This window comes from Podarcis bocagei (genome assembly GCF_964188305.1).
Source record: "Podarcis bocagei genome assembly, chromosome: 5".
NCBI classification, from domain to species: domain Eukaryota; kingdom Metazoa; phylum Chordata; class Lepidosauria; order Squamata; family Lacertidae; genus Podarcis; species Podarcis bocagei.
The window spans coordinates 97,964,011-97,982,507 of record NC_138129.1 but is presented as its reverse complement, the minus strand read 5'-3'; the positions used below and the strand labels follow the sequence as shown (position 1 = coordinate 97,982,507).

The window sequence follows — 18,497 nt, the reverse complement described above, 5'->3', positions numbered from 1 at the left end:
ATACGGTGACAGCAACGACCTGTGAAAAACTGGGTGCAGCTTCATGTGGTTCGGTAACCGGAGCCTGAAAGCCACTGGATTGACCTGCTGTATGACTTCAAACGGACCCAGCCTTTTGGGTCTTAATTTCTTACAACCCCCTTTGAATGGCAACCCTTGGGTTGACAGCCACACCTGGTCCCCCACCCTGATGCTTTCACCTTCCCTTCTGTTTTTGTCTGCTTGCCTCTTATATTCCTCCTTAGCCCTGTTTAAGTTGAGTTGGAGCTGGCGATGGATCGCTTCCATTTCTTCCACGAACTGTTCTGCAGCTGGAACGCTCCAGTTCTCCCCCTCCCCCCCTGGGAAGGCTCTGGGATGGCACCCGTGATTAGCCAAAAAGGGGCTCATCCCCGTGGACACGTTCTCTGCATTGTTGTAGGCAAATTCTGCCAACGCCAGCTTCTCCACCCAATCATTCTCTCTGTCATTAACATAACACCTCAAATATTGTTGGAGAACCCCATTTGCTCTTTCCGCCTGCCCGTTGGTTTCAGGATGACGGGCCGTCGAGAAATTAACCTCTACATGCAGTAAGCTCATGAGCTTCCTCCAGAACCTGGAAGTAAATTGTTTCCCTCGGTCTGAAACCACCCTCAAGGGGGCGCCATGCAACCTAAACACATTCTCTACAAACAATTTGGCGGTTTCTTCTGCTGTAACCGCATGTGAGCAGGCTATGAAGTGGGCCATCTTAGTTAACAGGTCTACTACAACCATGATGGCTGTTTTCCCTCTAGACCTTGGCAGATCAGTCATGAAATCTATTGCCACTGCTTCCCACGGTCTCTCAGGTGTGGGCAGTGGTTCTAATAAACCAGCCGGCGCCTGCCTCTCCCCCTTGGCTCTTTGGCATTGTTCACACCCTCTCACATACTCCCGCACATCTTCCCTGACCTTGGGCCACCAAAATTCCCTGGTAACCAGCCACATGGTTTTGTGTTGCCCAAAGTGCCCTGCTGTGGGGCTATCGTGCAGCTGCTTGAGTACTTTCTCCCTCAATTCCCCTTCAGGTATATATAACGCTCCCTTATAATACAATGCCCCATTTCTCTCCTCAAAACCACCGGGTTTGTCTTCCTCCCCTCTGAGATCCCTGAGTTTCCCCTGGGCGTATGCATCCTGCACCGTACCCTCTACCAATTCCCTTTGCCCCACCAAAGTCGCCCCACACACCCAGCGGTCCTCTGGAATGATATGGGTTTCTTCGGGTGCTCCCTCCCCCTCCAAATATTCAGGCTTGCGTGAGAGAGCGTCCGCCCTAACATTCTCTGGGCCTGGCACATAACAAATCTCAAAGTTAAATTTGGAGAACTCTTGGGCCCATCTCAACTGCCTTTGGTTGAGCACTCGCGCCGTTCTCCAGTACTCTAGATTTTTATGGTCCGTGCACACTTGCACTTTATGTTGTGCACCAACTAGCAGATGCCTCCATCTCCGGAACGCCTCATGAATAGCAAGCAGTTCTCGGTCGTACACCGTGTAGTTCCTCTCGGATTTGTTCAGCTTCCGCGAGAAGAAGGCACACGGACGCCACTCCGACTCCTCCTTCCCCGGCTGCAGAAGAAGCACCGCCCCTATGGCTCTGTCAGATGCGTCTGTTTCAACCCTTAGCTTCTTTCGTAAATCCACATGCAGAAGTTGTTCTTCAGAGGCGAAGGCCCTTTTCAGTTCCTCAAACGCTCGCCCCGCCTCCGCCGTCCATACAAACTTCTTCTTACTGCTGAGACAGTCAGTGATGGGCGCCGTCAGATGGGCGAAGTTGCGGATGAACTTACGATAAAAGTTTCCAAACCCTAGGAACCTCTGCACATCCTTCTTGGTTTTGGGTGTTTTCCATTCCAGCACTGCCTGTACCTTGCCGGGATCCATGGCCAATCCCTTGTCTGACAGGCGGTACCCCAGGAATTCCACCTCCTTGGTATGGAACCGACACTTCTCCAGTTTGACCCACAGCCTGTTGGCTTGCAGTCTGCTCAACACTTCTCTGACGTCTCTCACATGTTGCTCCTCATTCTCAGAATACACCAACACATCATCTAGAAAGGCAACGCAATTCTTGTAGAGCAAAGGGCCCAGCACGTGGTTCATAAAAGATTGAAAACACGCGGAGCCTGCTTGTAATCCAAATGGCATAACGAGGTATTCAAACGCCCCCAAAGGGGTAAACATGGTGGTTTTCCATTCATCCCCTTTCCTTATGCGTATCAGGTTGTACGCCCCCCTTAGATCCAGCTTTGTGAAAATCTTTCCCTTCCTCACCATGGTCAAAATATCATCAATTCTGGGCATAGGGAACGCCACCGGTTCAGTCACTGCATTCAGCCGCCTAAAATCACATACAAGTCTCGGCTTGTCTGCATTTTTTTTGTCCACAAAGAACACTGGGCTCCCCCCTGCTGCTTTGGACTCTCTGATGAAGCCTCTCTTCAGGTTCTTGTCAATGAACCCTCGCAACTCCTGCATTTCCCTGTCTGACATGGCATACAACTTGCCCACGGGAAGCTGTGCTCCAGGGAGTAAATTGATCTGACAATCAAAGGGTCTATGAGGTGGTAGTTGGTCAGCTTCCTTCTCGCTGAACACGTCGCTGAGATCTGCATACTGTGGTGGTACCTTCACCTTCCCCATTACTTCAGTCCCTGCTAGGGTGGCTTGGGCCCCTACTGAACCCTTCTCCCCTTTGCAGTGTTCTAGGCAATGTGCTGAACCAAAGGACACCACTCTTTGATGCCAGCCAACCAGCGGATCATGTAGAGCTAGCCAGCTCATTCCCAAAATAATGGGAGCGCCTCCCAGGGTGGCCACATTAAACGCTATCAGTTCTGTGTGCCTTGCCACCCTCATTATCATTGGGACAGTCTGCAAGCGGACTCCTCCTCCCAACAACTCCCTGCCATCAATCGTGGTCACCTGCAGGGGGTTGCTTAAAGGGATGGTCTGTATCTGGTGTTCAGCAGCAAACTCCTTGCTCATAAAATTGCAGGAGCTGCCTGAGTCCAATAGCGCCTTTATTTTTAGGGGGTGCCCATTCTGCAGCTCTAGCGACACTTCAATCACCAGAGCAGGTCGAGGAGCTTCTGGCACGGGCACTTTCACTGCTCTTTGGCCTGGCTGCAGTGCCCCAATTGTGGCAACCAGGCGTTGGCTTTTACCTGCTCCGCTCCCCCTTCTTCTCCCCCCTCAACAGCTCCCACCATCCCTTGCCATTCCTTCCTCTGGGGGCAGACTCTGGCAAAGTGGCCTGGCTGTTGGCAGAGATAGCATTTCCGGGGGCCCTTTCCCTCCTTCTTAGCTCCCTCGCTGGTTTTTGAAAATGCGCGCGCGCGCGCTGTTCCGATTTCCATCGGCTCTGCCGGCGGGAAAGCTGGCTCAGGAATGTCTGGAATGCGGAACTCCTTCCAACGTTCCCCTCTCCCTTCCCGCCTCTCCAAGGCTCTTGCCTCCTGCCGCGCTCCTATGGTCAGCGCAGATTTGGTCAGCTGATCCATAGACTCCGCCCTGGGGCTCCGTGCCAGCTCGTCTTTCACCCCCGAAGAAAGACCTTCTTCAAATAGCATTTGAACGGGTGCCGCCGATAAATCCCAACTCAGTCTGTGAATCAGCATGGTAAACTCAGTCCAATATTCACGGACAGATCGACTCCCCTGCTTACAAGCCATTAGCTGTCTGCGCACCACCCCTTCCTCAATATCGCTGGAAAACATGATATCCATTGCACGAAAGAACTTCATTGTGTCCTTTAGTATGTCATTGTGCGTTGCCATTAGGGGTCGCACCCAGTCTCTAGCCCCTTTCTCAAGATGCCCAATTACAAAAGCAACTCGCGATTCCTCATCAGGGAACTCATCGAACTGCACATTAAGGGCATATTGCATCTCTGTCCTAAAAGCATGGTAGTCCTTGGGGTCCCCCCCAAATTTCTGCACCAATCCTGGTACCTTTCTGGGGAATTGAGTGGCTCTCCCCTTCTTGTCTGCATCCTGAGCCCTTCTCTCCTCCAGCCTCGCCGTCTGCAGGGCCAGTTGAACCTCCAACGCTCGGTATCTATCTTCCAAGCTTGGACCAGCTCCAGCCCCTGCTCCTCCGGTTCCGGTTGGTTCGCTCATGATGCCTTCTCTTGCACAGGCAGCGTACAAAGACTGTCGGACTGCTGTGAGGGTTTGATTAGCTGCTTGTGCGTGAAAACGTGCTCCCTCAGAGTTTGTGCGCCCCCACAAACCTCCGTGTGTGACGGAGCTCCTCAGACATGTCTGCTCTAGTCACTAGTAGAGTCCGACAGTGGCTGTCTGCGGAAGCGTTTCCAGCAAAGAAGTTCCTTAACGGAAACGCGTCTCCTGGACTCACGGCGTGACAGTTTCCTGCGAGGTATGGGTCTCCCTATGGGAGACTCCGATACCTCCCCACTGTTCTCGCTGGAAGCCTCCCTGAGCCCTCCCTCCTGCTCGCATTCCCTCAGAGACCCACTCCTCCCCCTGCTGGTCCCTGCTTCAGCAGTTGAGTCTCTTTCATCCTGCCTGAGTCCCTCCACCACCTGATGCTCTGATGGCAGTTCCCTGACAGCACCCAATGTGTTTTGACTATATGCAATTTTGGCTTTGGGTGCTATCCCCAAAATTTAGCTTCTAAGCAGGTTGTGGGCTTACTGTTTCTTTTCGTTTTGTTTATAGAAAAACAGCCTCACCACTTGTCTGAAAGTATTTGGCTGCTCACTTACAACAAAGCACCTAAATCTTTTAATGCATAAGCTCTGTGAAAGACAGCCCAGTGACATGGCCGCCATTTTACCGCTGAAACATTGAGACACAAAGCTTTTAACACAAGGTCACCAAGGCACCCTTTGTGGACGGCACCATCCCATTCATCACTGAGCCATTCTTCTTTCAGAAGGAAGTAACATCAACATCACTGCTCCCTGACAGTCCTACTGCTCTCTAATTCCCTGTCTGCCGTGGCGTGCCTGACCATATTCTGCAAATCAATCTGAAGTCTGGAATGTGGTCTCTTATAGCATCATTGGGAATTTCTACTTTTTTAAAAAACAAACAAACCCTAAGTTTCTAGAACACAAAATGGTAAGGGAAATATATGAAAGGAAAGTAGTCCATTTACAGGACAGGGCCTATTGAAATGTTCAGATATTGTTCATTCCCTCGCCTTTTCCTCCACCCTGCACAGCACCACAGCCCAATTACTTTCTGCCCTTCAACTGTTTCCCTTCCTCTCATATTCTTTACAACCCCTGAGAGCCACTAAAACACAAACACTGCAATCAAAATTTATTGTGCAGATTAAGCAACCTTTTGCAAATGATGCAATAGGCATAAATTATTCCAAGTGCAGAATTTTTCTGACAATGGAACAGTGTCAACCCAATTCTATCACATTAGCAGACCACTGATTATCTCCGCAGTTACGTGGTGTATGTTTTTAAAAAGATAATGACCATCACGGCCCCTACCTTTGCTGATATCTTCATATTCCAGCCAGAGCTGTTTTTGGACTTGCTTGTTGGGATACCAGATAGAGCAGGACTCTTCAAAGCCATAGACAGCTTCTTGTATAAAGTGGTTGCCAAACTGGTCCAGCAGGGCCACAAAATCTCCTCGGGATGTGGCTCCATCTAGAGAATGGAGGGCATTGCCAAAAGCTGCAAAGCACAACAAGCTGCAATTCAGGGGCAGGTTGAAGGTGGAGGGAGAGAAATACAAAGCATGCAGGAGAAACCTCTCCTTGAAAACCAAGGGACTCTCTGCTCCAAAATGGACGAGATACTTTGGAAGCTCACAAGCAAGGTGTGAAAACTGTTTGGTAAGAAACCTTACGTCAAGCACATGAGAATCTTTGGTTCTGACTTGTGGGTCCACACCCCACAGAGCAGCAAGCTTGGGAAGCGTGGGGCACATGGTTTGTTCATGGGGTACGAAAAAGGTGCATACAGGGTATTCATGACTGACTCTAAGTCCATTAGGTTCACAAAGAGTGTTGAGTACAATCCTAAGTGGGGGGGGGGGAATGTGGGAATTTTCCAGAGTCACTCAGAGGAGGATGAAGATGATGTGAAAAAAGCAGATGATGAAGAGGTAGAAGAGGAAGCTGAGGATGATGATCAGAGTTCGGATTCCAGCTCAGTGGGCGGCGCTGCTGCTGTTGTCAGTGACAGTGATGACACAGCAGACTACCAGAGCGCAAAGGCCTCAGTCAGACCATCTGATGCGTCTGACACTGAACTGGAAGAACCACTGTTCACCATTGGCCATTTTTCTCCTAAGAAGGAGGAGATGAGTGCAGAAGACTTGCGTCTAGTACGCAGATCTGAAAGGGCCACAAAAAGCAAACCTCCAAAGAGATTTGCTGATGAGTTTGCTAAGACAGCAACTGCTGTTCTTAGTAGCTCAGAGAAGGTATGGGAACCTTCAACAGCCCCTTTCCATCGTCTCTCTCTGGTGCCCGACACTCAGAGGTGCCCCACTTCTGTACATGGAGGGTACACAGCACCAATATTGAATAGTTCCTTTAGCTTGCTACTTTATTAAATTTATTCATCTCTTCCCACACCGAAAGGAGCCCTGAAGCGACTTAAAGAACTTCTCCTCCATGAGTGCATCCATTTTTCAAAAGTGATCCAAACTTCTTGCTCCCGCCGCATATTCTGGTAGTCAATTCCATAATTTAATTAACTGTTGTGACAAGAAACTCCCAAGTTCCACCTCCTGGGTCTCAGGCAGTGTGGCAGACCACAATCCACCCCACTCACTGGGCTAAGAGGCACTTACCTTGGGAGATGGTCAGCTGGTTGAGCTGGGCGTGGTACATGACGGAGCGCACTTTCCAGTGTTGCAGCAGAGGGTATCCAGACACCTCACTGAAGTTCACCATCCCTGTGACCAAAACAACAGGTAAGCTTGGCTTTGTCACTGGGGGAGGCACAGAAAATCAGCAGACAAGCACAAAAGCACCCACCCAACTCTCCTGAATTTCAGATTTGGCCCCATTATGTGATTTGGTTTGCACATTCAGCAGAAACAAGAAGTAACGTTTCCCCCCTAGACTGTCCCGGGTGGAGGTTTACAAGTTTAAATTGCCCCACACCACTTCCATTAGGAAATAAGCATGCCAAGAAGACTTGATTCTAGCTTGCTGAGAAGGCAGCTGCTTTTTGATGGACAGGGATGACGCCCTCCTTGCTGCCCCTCAATGATGAAGTATTTAGAACGCATCAATATCATCCTGTTGTTGTTTAGTCGTTTAGTCGTGTTTGACTCTTCATGACCCCATGGACCAGAGCACGCCAGGCACCTCTGTCCTCCACTGCCTCCCGCAGTTTGGTCAAACTCATGCTGGTAGCTTCAAGAACACTGTCAAACCATCTCGTCCTCTGTCATCCCCTTCTCCTTGTGCTCTCCATCTTTCCCAACATCAGGGTCTTTTCCAGGGAGTCTTCTCTTCTCATGAGGTGGCCATAGTATTGGAGTCTCAGCTTCAGGATCTGTCCTTCCAGTGAGCACTCAGGGCTGATTTCCTTCAGAATGGAGAGGTTTGATCTTCTTGCAGTCCATGGGACTCTCAAGAGTCTCCTCCAGCACCATAGTTTAAAAGCATCAATTCTTCGGCGATCAGCCTTCTTTATGGTCCAGCTCTCACTTCCATACATCACTACTGGGAAAACCATAGCTTTAACTATATGGACCTTTGTTGGCAAGGTGATGTCTCTGTTTTGTTTTTTGCCTTTTTCTGTTTTGTTTATTTATACCCAGCCTTTTTCCCTGACAAGGACTTAATGTGGCTTATATACAGAATATGAACAGCTAAAAACATAAGGGGGGAAGCATTTAAGCAACTATTAAACATTGATAGAACTTAAACCACAGACATGCATAAAATCTATTAAAACCATACCAATAACGGCAACAAAAACAGCACAGCACCAGCCCTTTCATTAAAAGCAATCAGCTCCCAAAAGCCCATTGGAACAAGCAGGTCTTCACCTGCCTGAGGAAGGACAACAAGGAGGGAGCCAGTCTGGCTTCTCCAGGGAGCGAGTTCCAGAGTCTGGGAGCAGCCACGAAAAGGCCATCTTCCCAGGCAGGTTCATATATGGGAGCAGGGCGTTTCAGATATAAGCTTGGACATAAGCACATCACCTCTGCTCAGAAACCCCCCTCCCCCCCCACACACTGTGTTTGTGCTAAATGTATAAATTGGTCTTCAGTCAAAAGCCACTCTTGGGGCCCACCTAATTCATATTCAACTGTATCCAGCAACTATATGAAGTCCAAGCTTGCTGACATCTCTGTGGCAGGCCAGATTGCGCTCCTGGCAAGGCAAGGCAGCAGAGCATTGCTTGATTTCCAGGTTGGCGGCATCACTGCAGAGCAGGAGCTAGGCCAGCTCTGAGAGCCAATCAGCAGCCTAGGCTAGCCCCCAGGGTGGACTTCCAGACCAGAGTGAAGACTTACTCTCCTTTGATCTGTGGACGAGCTATAAACAGGAGCCCAGTCTGCTGCTTCACCGGTGCTCCTGCCCCCGTGTCTTGTCCACCCACCAGCTCCCCTTGGATGCTGGTTTCTTGTTAATGGGGCTGAGGAGGAATTTTACACAGGGCCCAAATTGGCCTGGGATTGTGTGGTTTTTGCCTTCCTCATAGCAGAGCTGGGTTTAAACCAATTATTATATATAAATTTATTGTTCTATCCAATGGATACAACATTCAGCAAGAGTAGTAATAAAATAATAAAGAGCATACATCCGCAATATAAAAATCTGCAAAAACTTTGCCAGGCTCCTGAGCATTAAAACACAGTTTCCCTTGTGCATTTTTGACAGTTCCAATTCTAATATTATTTTGCCTTTTTAAAATCCAATTTGCCAACATCCATGATGGAAGAGAGAGAAGTTACCAGAGACACCAACAAATTCAAACTCAGCTTGATTTCAGATTAAACGTCTGAAAAACCACAACAATTTATAGTGATTTTATCTAACTCTTTTTTTCCTCTCCCCCCCCTCCAGAACCAGCACTTATAGGGCCACTCTGGGCACTGTTGTGACTCAAAAGAAACCAAACCATTTCTGCCAGGGTGTGCCTGCTTGGTTATGTGAACAAAGGCTTCAGAAAGCGATCTCTTAGGGACAGGCTAAAAAGGGATGTGGGTGGCACTGTGGGTTAAACCACAGAGCCTAGGACTTGCTGATCAGAAGGTTGGCGGTTTGAATCCCTGCGACGGAGTGAGCTCCCATCGCTCGGTCCCTGCTCCTGCCAACCTAGCAGTTCAAAAGCACATCAAAGTGCAAGTAGATAAATAGGTACTGCTCTGGCAGGAAGGTAAATGGCGTTTCCGTGCACTGCTCTGGTTCGCCAGAAGCGGCTTAGTCATGCTGGCCACATGACCTGGAAGCTGTACGTCAGCTCCCTTGGCCAATAAAGCGAGATGAGTGCTGCAACCCCAGAGTCGGCCACGACTGGACCTAATGGTCAGGGGTCCCTTTACCTTTACCTAACAGATCATGAGTGATGTCTTCCATCAGTGGGTGGATTCTTGCCCCATGCTGTGCCAGCTCCCCATGACTATTACCAATTAAAAATTGTGGCCATTTTTAACCCATTCCTTGCCTCTTCTCTGCTACTGCTCCTTGTGCCTGCCTCCCTGCATAAATTCTCCCTCTGTGAAGCTGCTGGATCTGGAGGCATGCACAGACGTTTTCCATTTGAATGGGTCTTGTGCACATAGAACCTGCAGTGCCCTAGAACCTGACTTGCAGTTCTTGGGTTCCTCAGAGTGAGGCTCACTGCCTTTTTTTCTAGAAAAAAAAGGTGCCAGTACTCACTGACGGCTCCCGCCCTGTCCATCACACGCTAGGCAACCAGGGCGCACAGAGCCAGCAGCAGGGCACAGTGGGGGAAGTAGGACACACGTCATGTGCCACTCACTCTCACGCTCTTCTGGGAGTGGGACTCGTGCACCCCAGCCAGCCCTGGGGGTGTGACGACAGCAGTCAGGCTCCACTGGGGCTTTGCTCATGCCTTTGCGGCTCCCCGTGTGGCTGAGCATCTCTGTGGTGGTGGGGAGGTGCTGGTACTGTGAACCGGTGAGTACCATCAGAAAAAAAGCACAAGTGAGGCCCCCACGGTTCATTAAAAAACGGCAACATTCTCAAATCTGATTTCTGTATCTCACTGCGAGTCCTCTTTAGTTGGCTGTTATGCTTTTCCCCCTGCTGCTCCCCTGGGAGAATGCTTACCTTTTGGACTTAACAAACCTCCTTTCCTGGGCAAGCAAAGCAATTAATGTGCTACATAACGGCCGTTCACCTTCGCCCAATTTCCTGGGCAACGGCAGCCCAGTTGCTTTCAAGCAGCCAAACTGGTTAAAGCACTTAATTCAAGAATATGCCTAATTAAATGTTGCTTCAGACTGCAAGAAATACAGAGGCAGGTGTGGGGCAGGAGCGGGAACAGGGGTGAGTGGGAGGCAGCGCGAGAGGCTGGAAGGTGTGGAGGTGGAAGAGAAGCACTAATTATACTAAAGGAAGGTCTGTGGGTCAGCAACTCTACGGCAATTAAAAATACAACTTGAAAGGAGCTTGGTTGTGCTTGTTTCTTTTCTGCAGCCCAGTCTCTGCTTCTGAAGATAACAAGCCTCCCCCCTACTCTCTGCCCCCCCCCACTTTTCTTGAGAGGCCTGTCCCAAAGGCATGGCCCCACCACGTTAATTTCTCCACTAATTGCGTTTTTAATGAGCTGTCTTCCACACACAGCAAGCTGGACATTTCCCATGGGCTCCCAAGGGGCAGGCACAGCCTCAACCCATGCCAAGGGGTGTGGGCATAGGCACTCAGGAGCTTCTGAATGCCAGCTGCAAGGGAGGAGAAAGGGGCTGGATGGTGAGTGGCAATGATCTGTCCCTCGAGCCAGTGTTGAATGGGGAGCCGCCACATTCATTCCACAGAGCCCCCTCTGGCCCTCACCCATAAAACAGCTCAGCCTCTCCTCCAAAGCAGCCCCTTGCTGCAGGGTTGTATGGCAAGTTGCCGAATGCCACACCTTCTGGAGCTATCCCCTGACGTTCTCCAGAAGCACTGACTCCTTCAGTACCTGGTCTACTATGTATGCACACCCACCAGGAGGATAGGGGAGGTAAAGCTCCGAAATCATGCACAGAAACAAAGCCTTCATTACAGTACATCCTACGGGATTTCAAGTGCTGCCTTCCTCAGGAGCAAGATCTTATTGCACTGTTCTTGCTCCAGTTCATTTCATTATCTCATGCCTACTAATTTGTAGCGGCAGTTGTTTTTGAAGCAGTGTGCTCTGACTGATAAGAGGAACACGATAGGAGATAAGGTATTATTGCACTTGAAAAAGACGATATATGAAAACATTATTATTATTATTATTATTATTATTATTATTATTATTATTATTATTATCATCATCATCATCATCATATGCCACCTTTCATCCAAAGATCTCAGGGCAGTTCACAACATAAAAATGAGAGCACAGAATACATAATGCTTCTTGAGGAGTGGTTTTACCACTGCCTCCTTCAAGCAGGCAGGGTCTACCCCCACTTGGTAAAGGTAAAGGGACCCCTGACCATTAGGTCCAGTCACGGACGACTCTGGGATTGCACGCTCATCTCACTCTATAGGCCAAAGGAGCCGGTGTTTGTCCACAGACAGCTTCCAGGTCATGTGGCCAGCATGACTAAGCCGCTTCTGCCGAACCAGAGCAGCGCACGGAAATGCCGTTTACCTTCTCGCCAGAGCGGTACCTATTTATCTACTTGCACTTCATGCTTTTGAACTGCTAGGTTGGCAGGAGCAGGGACCGAGCAACGGGAGCTCACCCCAAGGTGGGGATTCGAACTGCCGACCTTCTGATCAGCAAGCCCTAGGTTCTGTGGTTTAGACCACAGCGCCACCCGCGTCCCCCACTTGGTAGGAGGCTTTAATCACCTCCCTGGCCTACCCAGCTGTTGGTTCCTTGGTAGTTTTTATCAGCCAAGAGGTGCAAGGGTTCAGAGAACAAGTGGTTGCCTTGACTGACCCAAGCTCCTTGTCTACATCTCAAGCCTTACAAACTGAAACTCAGCTGAGATTCCTTCATTGTAGGGGGTTGGACTAGATAACCCTTAGGAACCTTTCCAACATTACAGTTGTACGATTCTCTGATTCATCCAACACAACAAGACTAGAAAGTGCTCTGGACACCCCTTGAGATTCAACTGTTGTAACAATTAGCTTGTGATCCCAGTGAATGCGAGCGATTTTATCCTCAAAATGCTTTGCAAGCAAGTCACAGCAAGCTACTTTCAGTTCTGCAACCTCCTTTGGGCTAAATGTAACAGGCCTTGCACTACCTTGAAAACCTCTGCCAGAAAACCTTGAAAAACTCTGCCAGAAGGCACGATGAGGATGCAATGGAGGCAGCAAAGTATGCCTTCTTTGCTGCCTTCACTGTCACTAGATAACCTCGATTATTACACCTCACCAGTGTTTGATTGCATTCAACTGAAGTTTCCCACCACTCGTGTTTTGAGCAGTCTTCAAGCTTGTTTCCTTGCCCTAAGCCCTGGAGTGTAACAGGGAGCCTAGCAGGCTCCACCAAGTGGGAGAGGAGCTCAGGGGCGATCCTGTCAATGGCATGAACCATTTGGATGTTCCAGAGGTTGGCCAAGGCTTCAATAGGAGCACCAGTAGTATCTGCCAGAAAATCCACCAGAGCCATCTGGAAACCTATTGGGTCCATTAGCCTCCAAGGGCGGACAATCCTAACATGTTCCCTACCTCTGCGGAGGGAAAAGGGTGCTGAAAGCCTCAATCTCTGGACCTTGTTTTCTCAACTGAGCTTGAGGAAGGTGATTTGAAAGTGGGGGGATATTGACATCAGTCCCTTGTCATGGTCAGATCTGCTTGGATTCAATGGTAAAATGTGGTTTTCACGGGGCAAGTGCTGGGACCAAAAAAACAAAAAACCCCACTCAGATACAGTGCTTTAAACCCCCAACCAGTGCCTAAAGACGCAGCACAAATGAAAGTATGGATGAGCACTTGCCTGTAAATCTGAACACAACTCTCAGTCAGTTTATGCACTTCTTCAGATTCTGGACTGCTCTTCACATATTTTATGCATGCAAAACATTTATTTTATGGGGGGGGGGAACATTGAAAAATATGCATTTCATATAAAAAGTGTGTTCAAAATGTGTAGAATTGAAATGTGCACTTTCAGTATGATATTTCAAAAAAAAAAATGACAAAATGGGATGGAATGGACCTGTGATTGCTAGCAAAACTGGAATAGAATTAGGCTGCCAACTCACTCAAACTTCAGGTCCAGCCTGCAAGTTACAAGGCAGCCACCACATGGAACATAGGGAGCCACCTTACAACAAGTCAGACCACCTGCACTCCCCTTGGTCCTATGGTTCTTACAATCTTTGTGGAAGCAACAGATTTCCATGCAGTTAACAGGTTCCCTCCCCTTAGGAGTGCTGCAACAGGTGGGGGCTCTGTTCCTGGTCCCATGCACATTGGCAGAGCATGCATAAGCCCACCCCATCCTCGCTATACCCCCTTCCTGCCCTCTTCCAGGTCCAAAAGGACCCGTGTGGTGGTGCTCACACATCAATTGGACTTACAGAAAATGGTCACCACCTGTACCTAGGCTTTGAGGTTGACACAGGCCCCCTCCGGAATACCTGGAAGAACGCAGAAGGCCCTGGTACCTTTGAATTGCTATTTACTTCAGCACATTCAGGTCCTGACCATATTAAAGTGCCTATCTCGTCTCTGAAGTGATTATGGAAAAAACAGAGAACCTCCTTACTCAGCACTTCTGCTCCCTCGTGCACATTCAGAGTAACGCCTGATCTGCTTGGACTGGTAAATAAAATCAAGCATTTATTTCCTTTTTAAAACAAAAAACAAAAAACCCCTTATGATCAGCCAGCAGGAATCAAACTACTTCCTTTTTCATGCACCATCTGCAGAGCAGTTTCTTTAATTATTTACGTTTTATTGAAGTTTTATGCAATCAGCAAAAAGAGCATAGAATCTCTCTCCTACAGACTCACTGAACACCCACTCAAATCATATTGCCCTTACACTTATCCATATTACCTACTTCAAGAAAAGAGTGTCCAAAGGGAAGAAGCAATGAAATAAAATTTCTCAGAGGCATATCTGATGCCGTTATTATGTTTTGCTACCTTTCTTGGCTGCTTTCTCACCTGCACTAATCTCAAAATTGCCCACAACAAAATTTTAAGAAGTAACTTGATACTGCCCTGTGCAGCTTTTGAGACTAGACAAGAGGCTGGATGGACACGGAAGAACTCTGGCTGGGATTACTCACCGGTAAGGAAATCTGGGTCAGGGGTAGGCTCAGAGAGCTCCTCTTGGCACTGGTTCTCTAGTGGAACGGTGGCCAACACCAACCCATCTGGCAACTGCTGCTCCAAACCACGGGCAAAGTTATTCTGCCTGGAAAAACCCAAGAGAGACAAGTTCAGAATCTGCAAAACAACAGGAAAGGTTGCTTCAAAGGACGCTGAGAAGAGAAGCGCAGCCCTCTCTACAAGAGCATGGATGAAGCAACCCATGTCAAACCAGCTCTCTCACTGTCCTCCTGGCAGTGCCAACACTCCATTCACAGGGATGGGTGAGGTTGGTGCACGCACACCTCCAGGGCCACGTTGACCTCACTGCCACCACCTTACACCATCCCAAGAGAATTGCCACTACCAGCAACAAGCAGGCCATGAATACGTCATCCTGCAAACAAGTGGGCAAAACTCTGCCCTGCCGACTGCTCTCTGATTGGATGAGCCCCTCTTTTGTGGTGGTGTCAATGCTTGAGGAAGAACAGCTAGAGCAGAGATGCAGATGGGGGTGGGAGGTTAAGCATCCCTGTTTCCACTTCTCAACTGGAAATTGCTCTTTCCCTAAAACGTTTCTTATACGCAGCCTCCATTCTTATTCTGCCCATCAGAACTCCTCCAGAAGCTTGTCTAATTATGGGCAACTGCCCTGCTCTGGCTAAGACACTCATCTTGCTACATTTGCCTCCCTCCCACCCCTCTCTTCTCTCACTCCCCTCTCCTTTGTGAAGCTGCGTATTCTAAGAACTGAGAGGCAGCCCCTTTTTGCAGTTTTGCGTATGCTGTAAAAGCACAACACACACGGATACCGCTGCATAGACAACTAAAAGAACAGCAAGCCTTTATCCATCACCTGAACGTCCCCTTCAGCACCTGCCCAGGTGCCACCTCCCGAGTTTGATTGTTGTAACCATAGAACATCTCCCCAAAGAGAGTTTGGTTCATGGGGAGCTCTCGGCTCTCTTCACAGTCGCCACCCTCTGGACACGACTCTGAGATTAACTGGCATGATCGACCATCTATGCCTAGCTTGTAATCTTCGATGCATCTGCCGTGGGAGGGAATGCAAGGGACACGGTTACATCTTGCTGTGAGAGCTGTAGAAGGGAAGATGCCTGGCTCTGGAAGCATACTTTTGACAATAGAAGAACCCATGCACAAGTAATTTGCTGCTGCAACGCTGTGGTGAGACACTGTGTCGGAGGATCTCTCCAACGATCTCAGAAATGCATTGGAAAGATTGATAGAGGCGGGCAAACTGTCTACTATGAAATGTTGAGAAAAGTTTAGGAAAGTAATGCGTGAGGTATTAGGGTGTGTCGAATTTTTTGACTTTCAAATTCCAAAAAAATGAAAGGAGCTAAAAAGTTGTAACATGACTTGGGAATTTTGGTTAAATTTATATACCCGTATTTTTCGCTCTATAACACACACCCAACCATAACACACACGTAGTTTTTAGAGGAGGAAAATCCGTAGGCATGCCACCCCTAGGCATTTCCTCCATAACACACACAGACATTTCCCCTTACTTTCTAGGAGGAAAAAAGTGAGTGTTATGGTGCAAAAAATACGGTAATTTAGTTTTGATCTGTAAACAAAGTGTGTGTTTATTTGCTTGTTAAACAAACGTAGGCTTACCAAGCTAAATGTTGTCCAATCACATAATAGCAAATTTGAATTCCTCACATCATAAACCATATTTAAAAGACCCCTCAGTGAATAAATTTCACCTCCTAAAATGACGCATCCTAATGAGGTGTTATTTATAACTCACTCCAGCCTCTCTGACTGAGGGAGTCACTCCCATACCTCTGACAGGTAGAAAGCAACCCACTCATCTCAGAACTATACAGGTAAGGATACGTATGAAATTACTCCTCCCAACTATTCTCCTGGATTTTGGCATTCCAGATTACTAAATCTAATTTCCAGAGCAGTGCTGATAAATTAGCAAGCACCATTCTTCTAATATATTAAATTTCTGAATTTTGTTCAGGCCACGGAGCTTTCACAATTTGCTATTTTTCAGGCCATGTCTCTTGCCGCCCCTTGCAGGATCTCAACATGCTTCAACTTTGATCGAATCACAGCAGGAAAAGGAATCCTCTAGACCAGGGCTTCCCAAACATGGGTCTCCAGCTGCTTTTGGACTACATTCCCCATCATCCCTGATGACTAGTCCTCTAGCTAGGGATGATGGGAGTTGTAGTTCAAAAACAGCTGAGGACCCAAGTTTGGGAAGCCCTGCTCTATACAATGGTATGCCCTCAGTGAGATTCCCCTGTTTTCTTGATCAATGCACCCAGGCACCTCAGTAGCTGCAAGAAGGCAGGGGTGCAGGAGGACACAGGCAATATTTGCCAAATCATTCTTAGAAAATTTTAGGATTTTTCCTGCTTATAGCGTTTATGGCAGAACATGGGGCACAGTGAACAGAATGGAAAGAGGGAAACGGGCTCTTCCCAATTCTTGGGAATTCTTCCAAGGAGATCCCAGCATATTTAAGGTGTGACCCAGCCTTCCCTGCCATTGCAAGATTCAGTTATTTCACCAAATGAACACACTCTGTACAGCAAAGTGTATTGCTACTGTATCATCATTATTTCAACTTCTTAATTAAGGACTATGGGCAGTAGCCAACTAACATGCCCCATCAGGACAAGGATTTGCTCTTGTGCAATGGGACTCCCCCCCTTCCTCCTGTGTGCACCCCATGCCCTCCCCATATCTGCTCTGGAGGCTTGGGGGAGACCCAGAAGAGATTTAGGGAGCATGTCAGGAGAGGAGAGGGGGAAAGCCTTGTTGCAGAAGTGAAAATCTTTGTGCTAGTGAGACATGTTACTCAGAGCTACTTTGGATGCTCAGCGCTACTATGGAATAACCACTAGCTTATTGTTTTGAAGAGAAATCCAGGAGTAACTGAGTGCTACAAAGGGAGTTTGAAGTGTAGATTAGCAGCATAGCAGCTATAAATGGTGCATTTAATACTGAGAAAAGAAAAATAAGCACAGCCAGACTTACAAACACACACAAAAAGTTCAACAAAAGATGTTCCACATTCCTGGAAGATACTAAAGACGTTTGTGGAACTCACCCACAGAACATAAGGATATTGTATAGAACAGGATCTTCTGGCAAAGGCACCATCTGCTGCAAGCAGAGCTGCTCGCAACCACCATTGAATCCATCCGAACAGTCCACACCAATGTGGCGATCGTAGCAGCCAGTGCCATCTTTCATGGGGCTGAGGCCAGGCGGACACTAGCATGACAAGAAAGCACAACAGCACAAACCAGCTTAGCCACACACAGGAGGTGGGAGATTGCAGAGCTCTTGCTTTCTGCTTCGCTCGACACAAAATTGTGTTAATGGCACGCAACAGCATAATCGCACCTCCGCTGGATGCCTTCCAACAACAACCGTACAAAAACAAACTTCGCTGCATCTCCCATCTGGGCAGTTCAAGGCACCATGTTTAGTGAGAAAAACTCAATTAGAACCCTACTATTTCTCTTTTGTTTGAATCAGTGGCAAGATCTGCAGTGTCTTCTCTGCTATTTCCTTGATTCTCATTTCTTGGAACCGATTCTGCTTCCCCCCACCCTTCCTCCTGCTCCTCCTCTCCCACATTCTTTCTACTAGATAATTCCACAATACCATTCACACTCCAGGCTCATAACCTTAGTGTTACATTCCTAATCTCAGTTGTAAAATCTCATAGCTTTCATCTTTGTAATAATACCTGCAACTATTGGCCCTTTTCTCTCATTTGATGTGACGGAGTAGCTTGCTCTCTTCCATTATTTCTCACTTCAACTGTTTTAACACTTCTTCTTCTTGCTAAGTCTTCCTATCTCCTCTAACTTGGGCACTGTGTCTTCCTTAGCCTCAATGCAATCCCGAGGAAGTGCTCCTCTATTCGGTGGGTGAATAGGCAATCACCCCATTCATCGTCACCCTCATCCAGGCAACTGCTTTCTTCATAGTTACCCGGAAACTATTGGATGCACTAGATGTGAGGAAGTATCTCTGTGTGTGCATGCGCACGTACACACACACACACGGCTG

The 18,497-nt window shown here is 48.1% G+C and overlaps 1 protein-coding gene and 1 long non-coding RNA gene across 3 annotated transcripts in view; both read right to left on the bottom strand.

The window, feature by feature from the left end:
• LOC308587148 overlaps positions 1-18,497 on the bottom strand; it is a 283,237-nt gene that overhangs the window by 49,926 nt on the left and 214,814 nt on the right. The window lies entirely within an intron of this gene.
• ASTN1 (astrotactin 1) overlaps positions 1-18,497 on the bottom strand; it is a 243,585-nt gene that overhangs the window by 48,318 nt on the left and 176,770 nt on the right. For both annotated transcript variants that reach the window (XM_081194294.1, XM_081194293.1), the window contains exons 12-16: positions 17,524-17,690; positions 15,280-15,474; positions 14,402-14,529; positions 6,816-6,920; positions 5,501-5,689 (exon numbers count right to left, since the gene is read on the bottom strand). In XM_081194294.1, the coding sequence (XP_081050420.1) occupies positions 5,501-5,689; positions 6,816-6,920; positions 14,402-14,529; positions 15,280-15,474; positions 17,524-17,690 (784 nt within the window). The remainder of the gene's footprint in view (positions 1-5,500; positions 5,690-6,815; positions 6,921-14,401; positions 14,530-15,279; positions 15,475-17,523; positions 17,691-18,497) is intronic.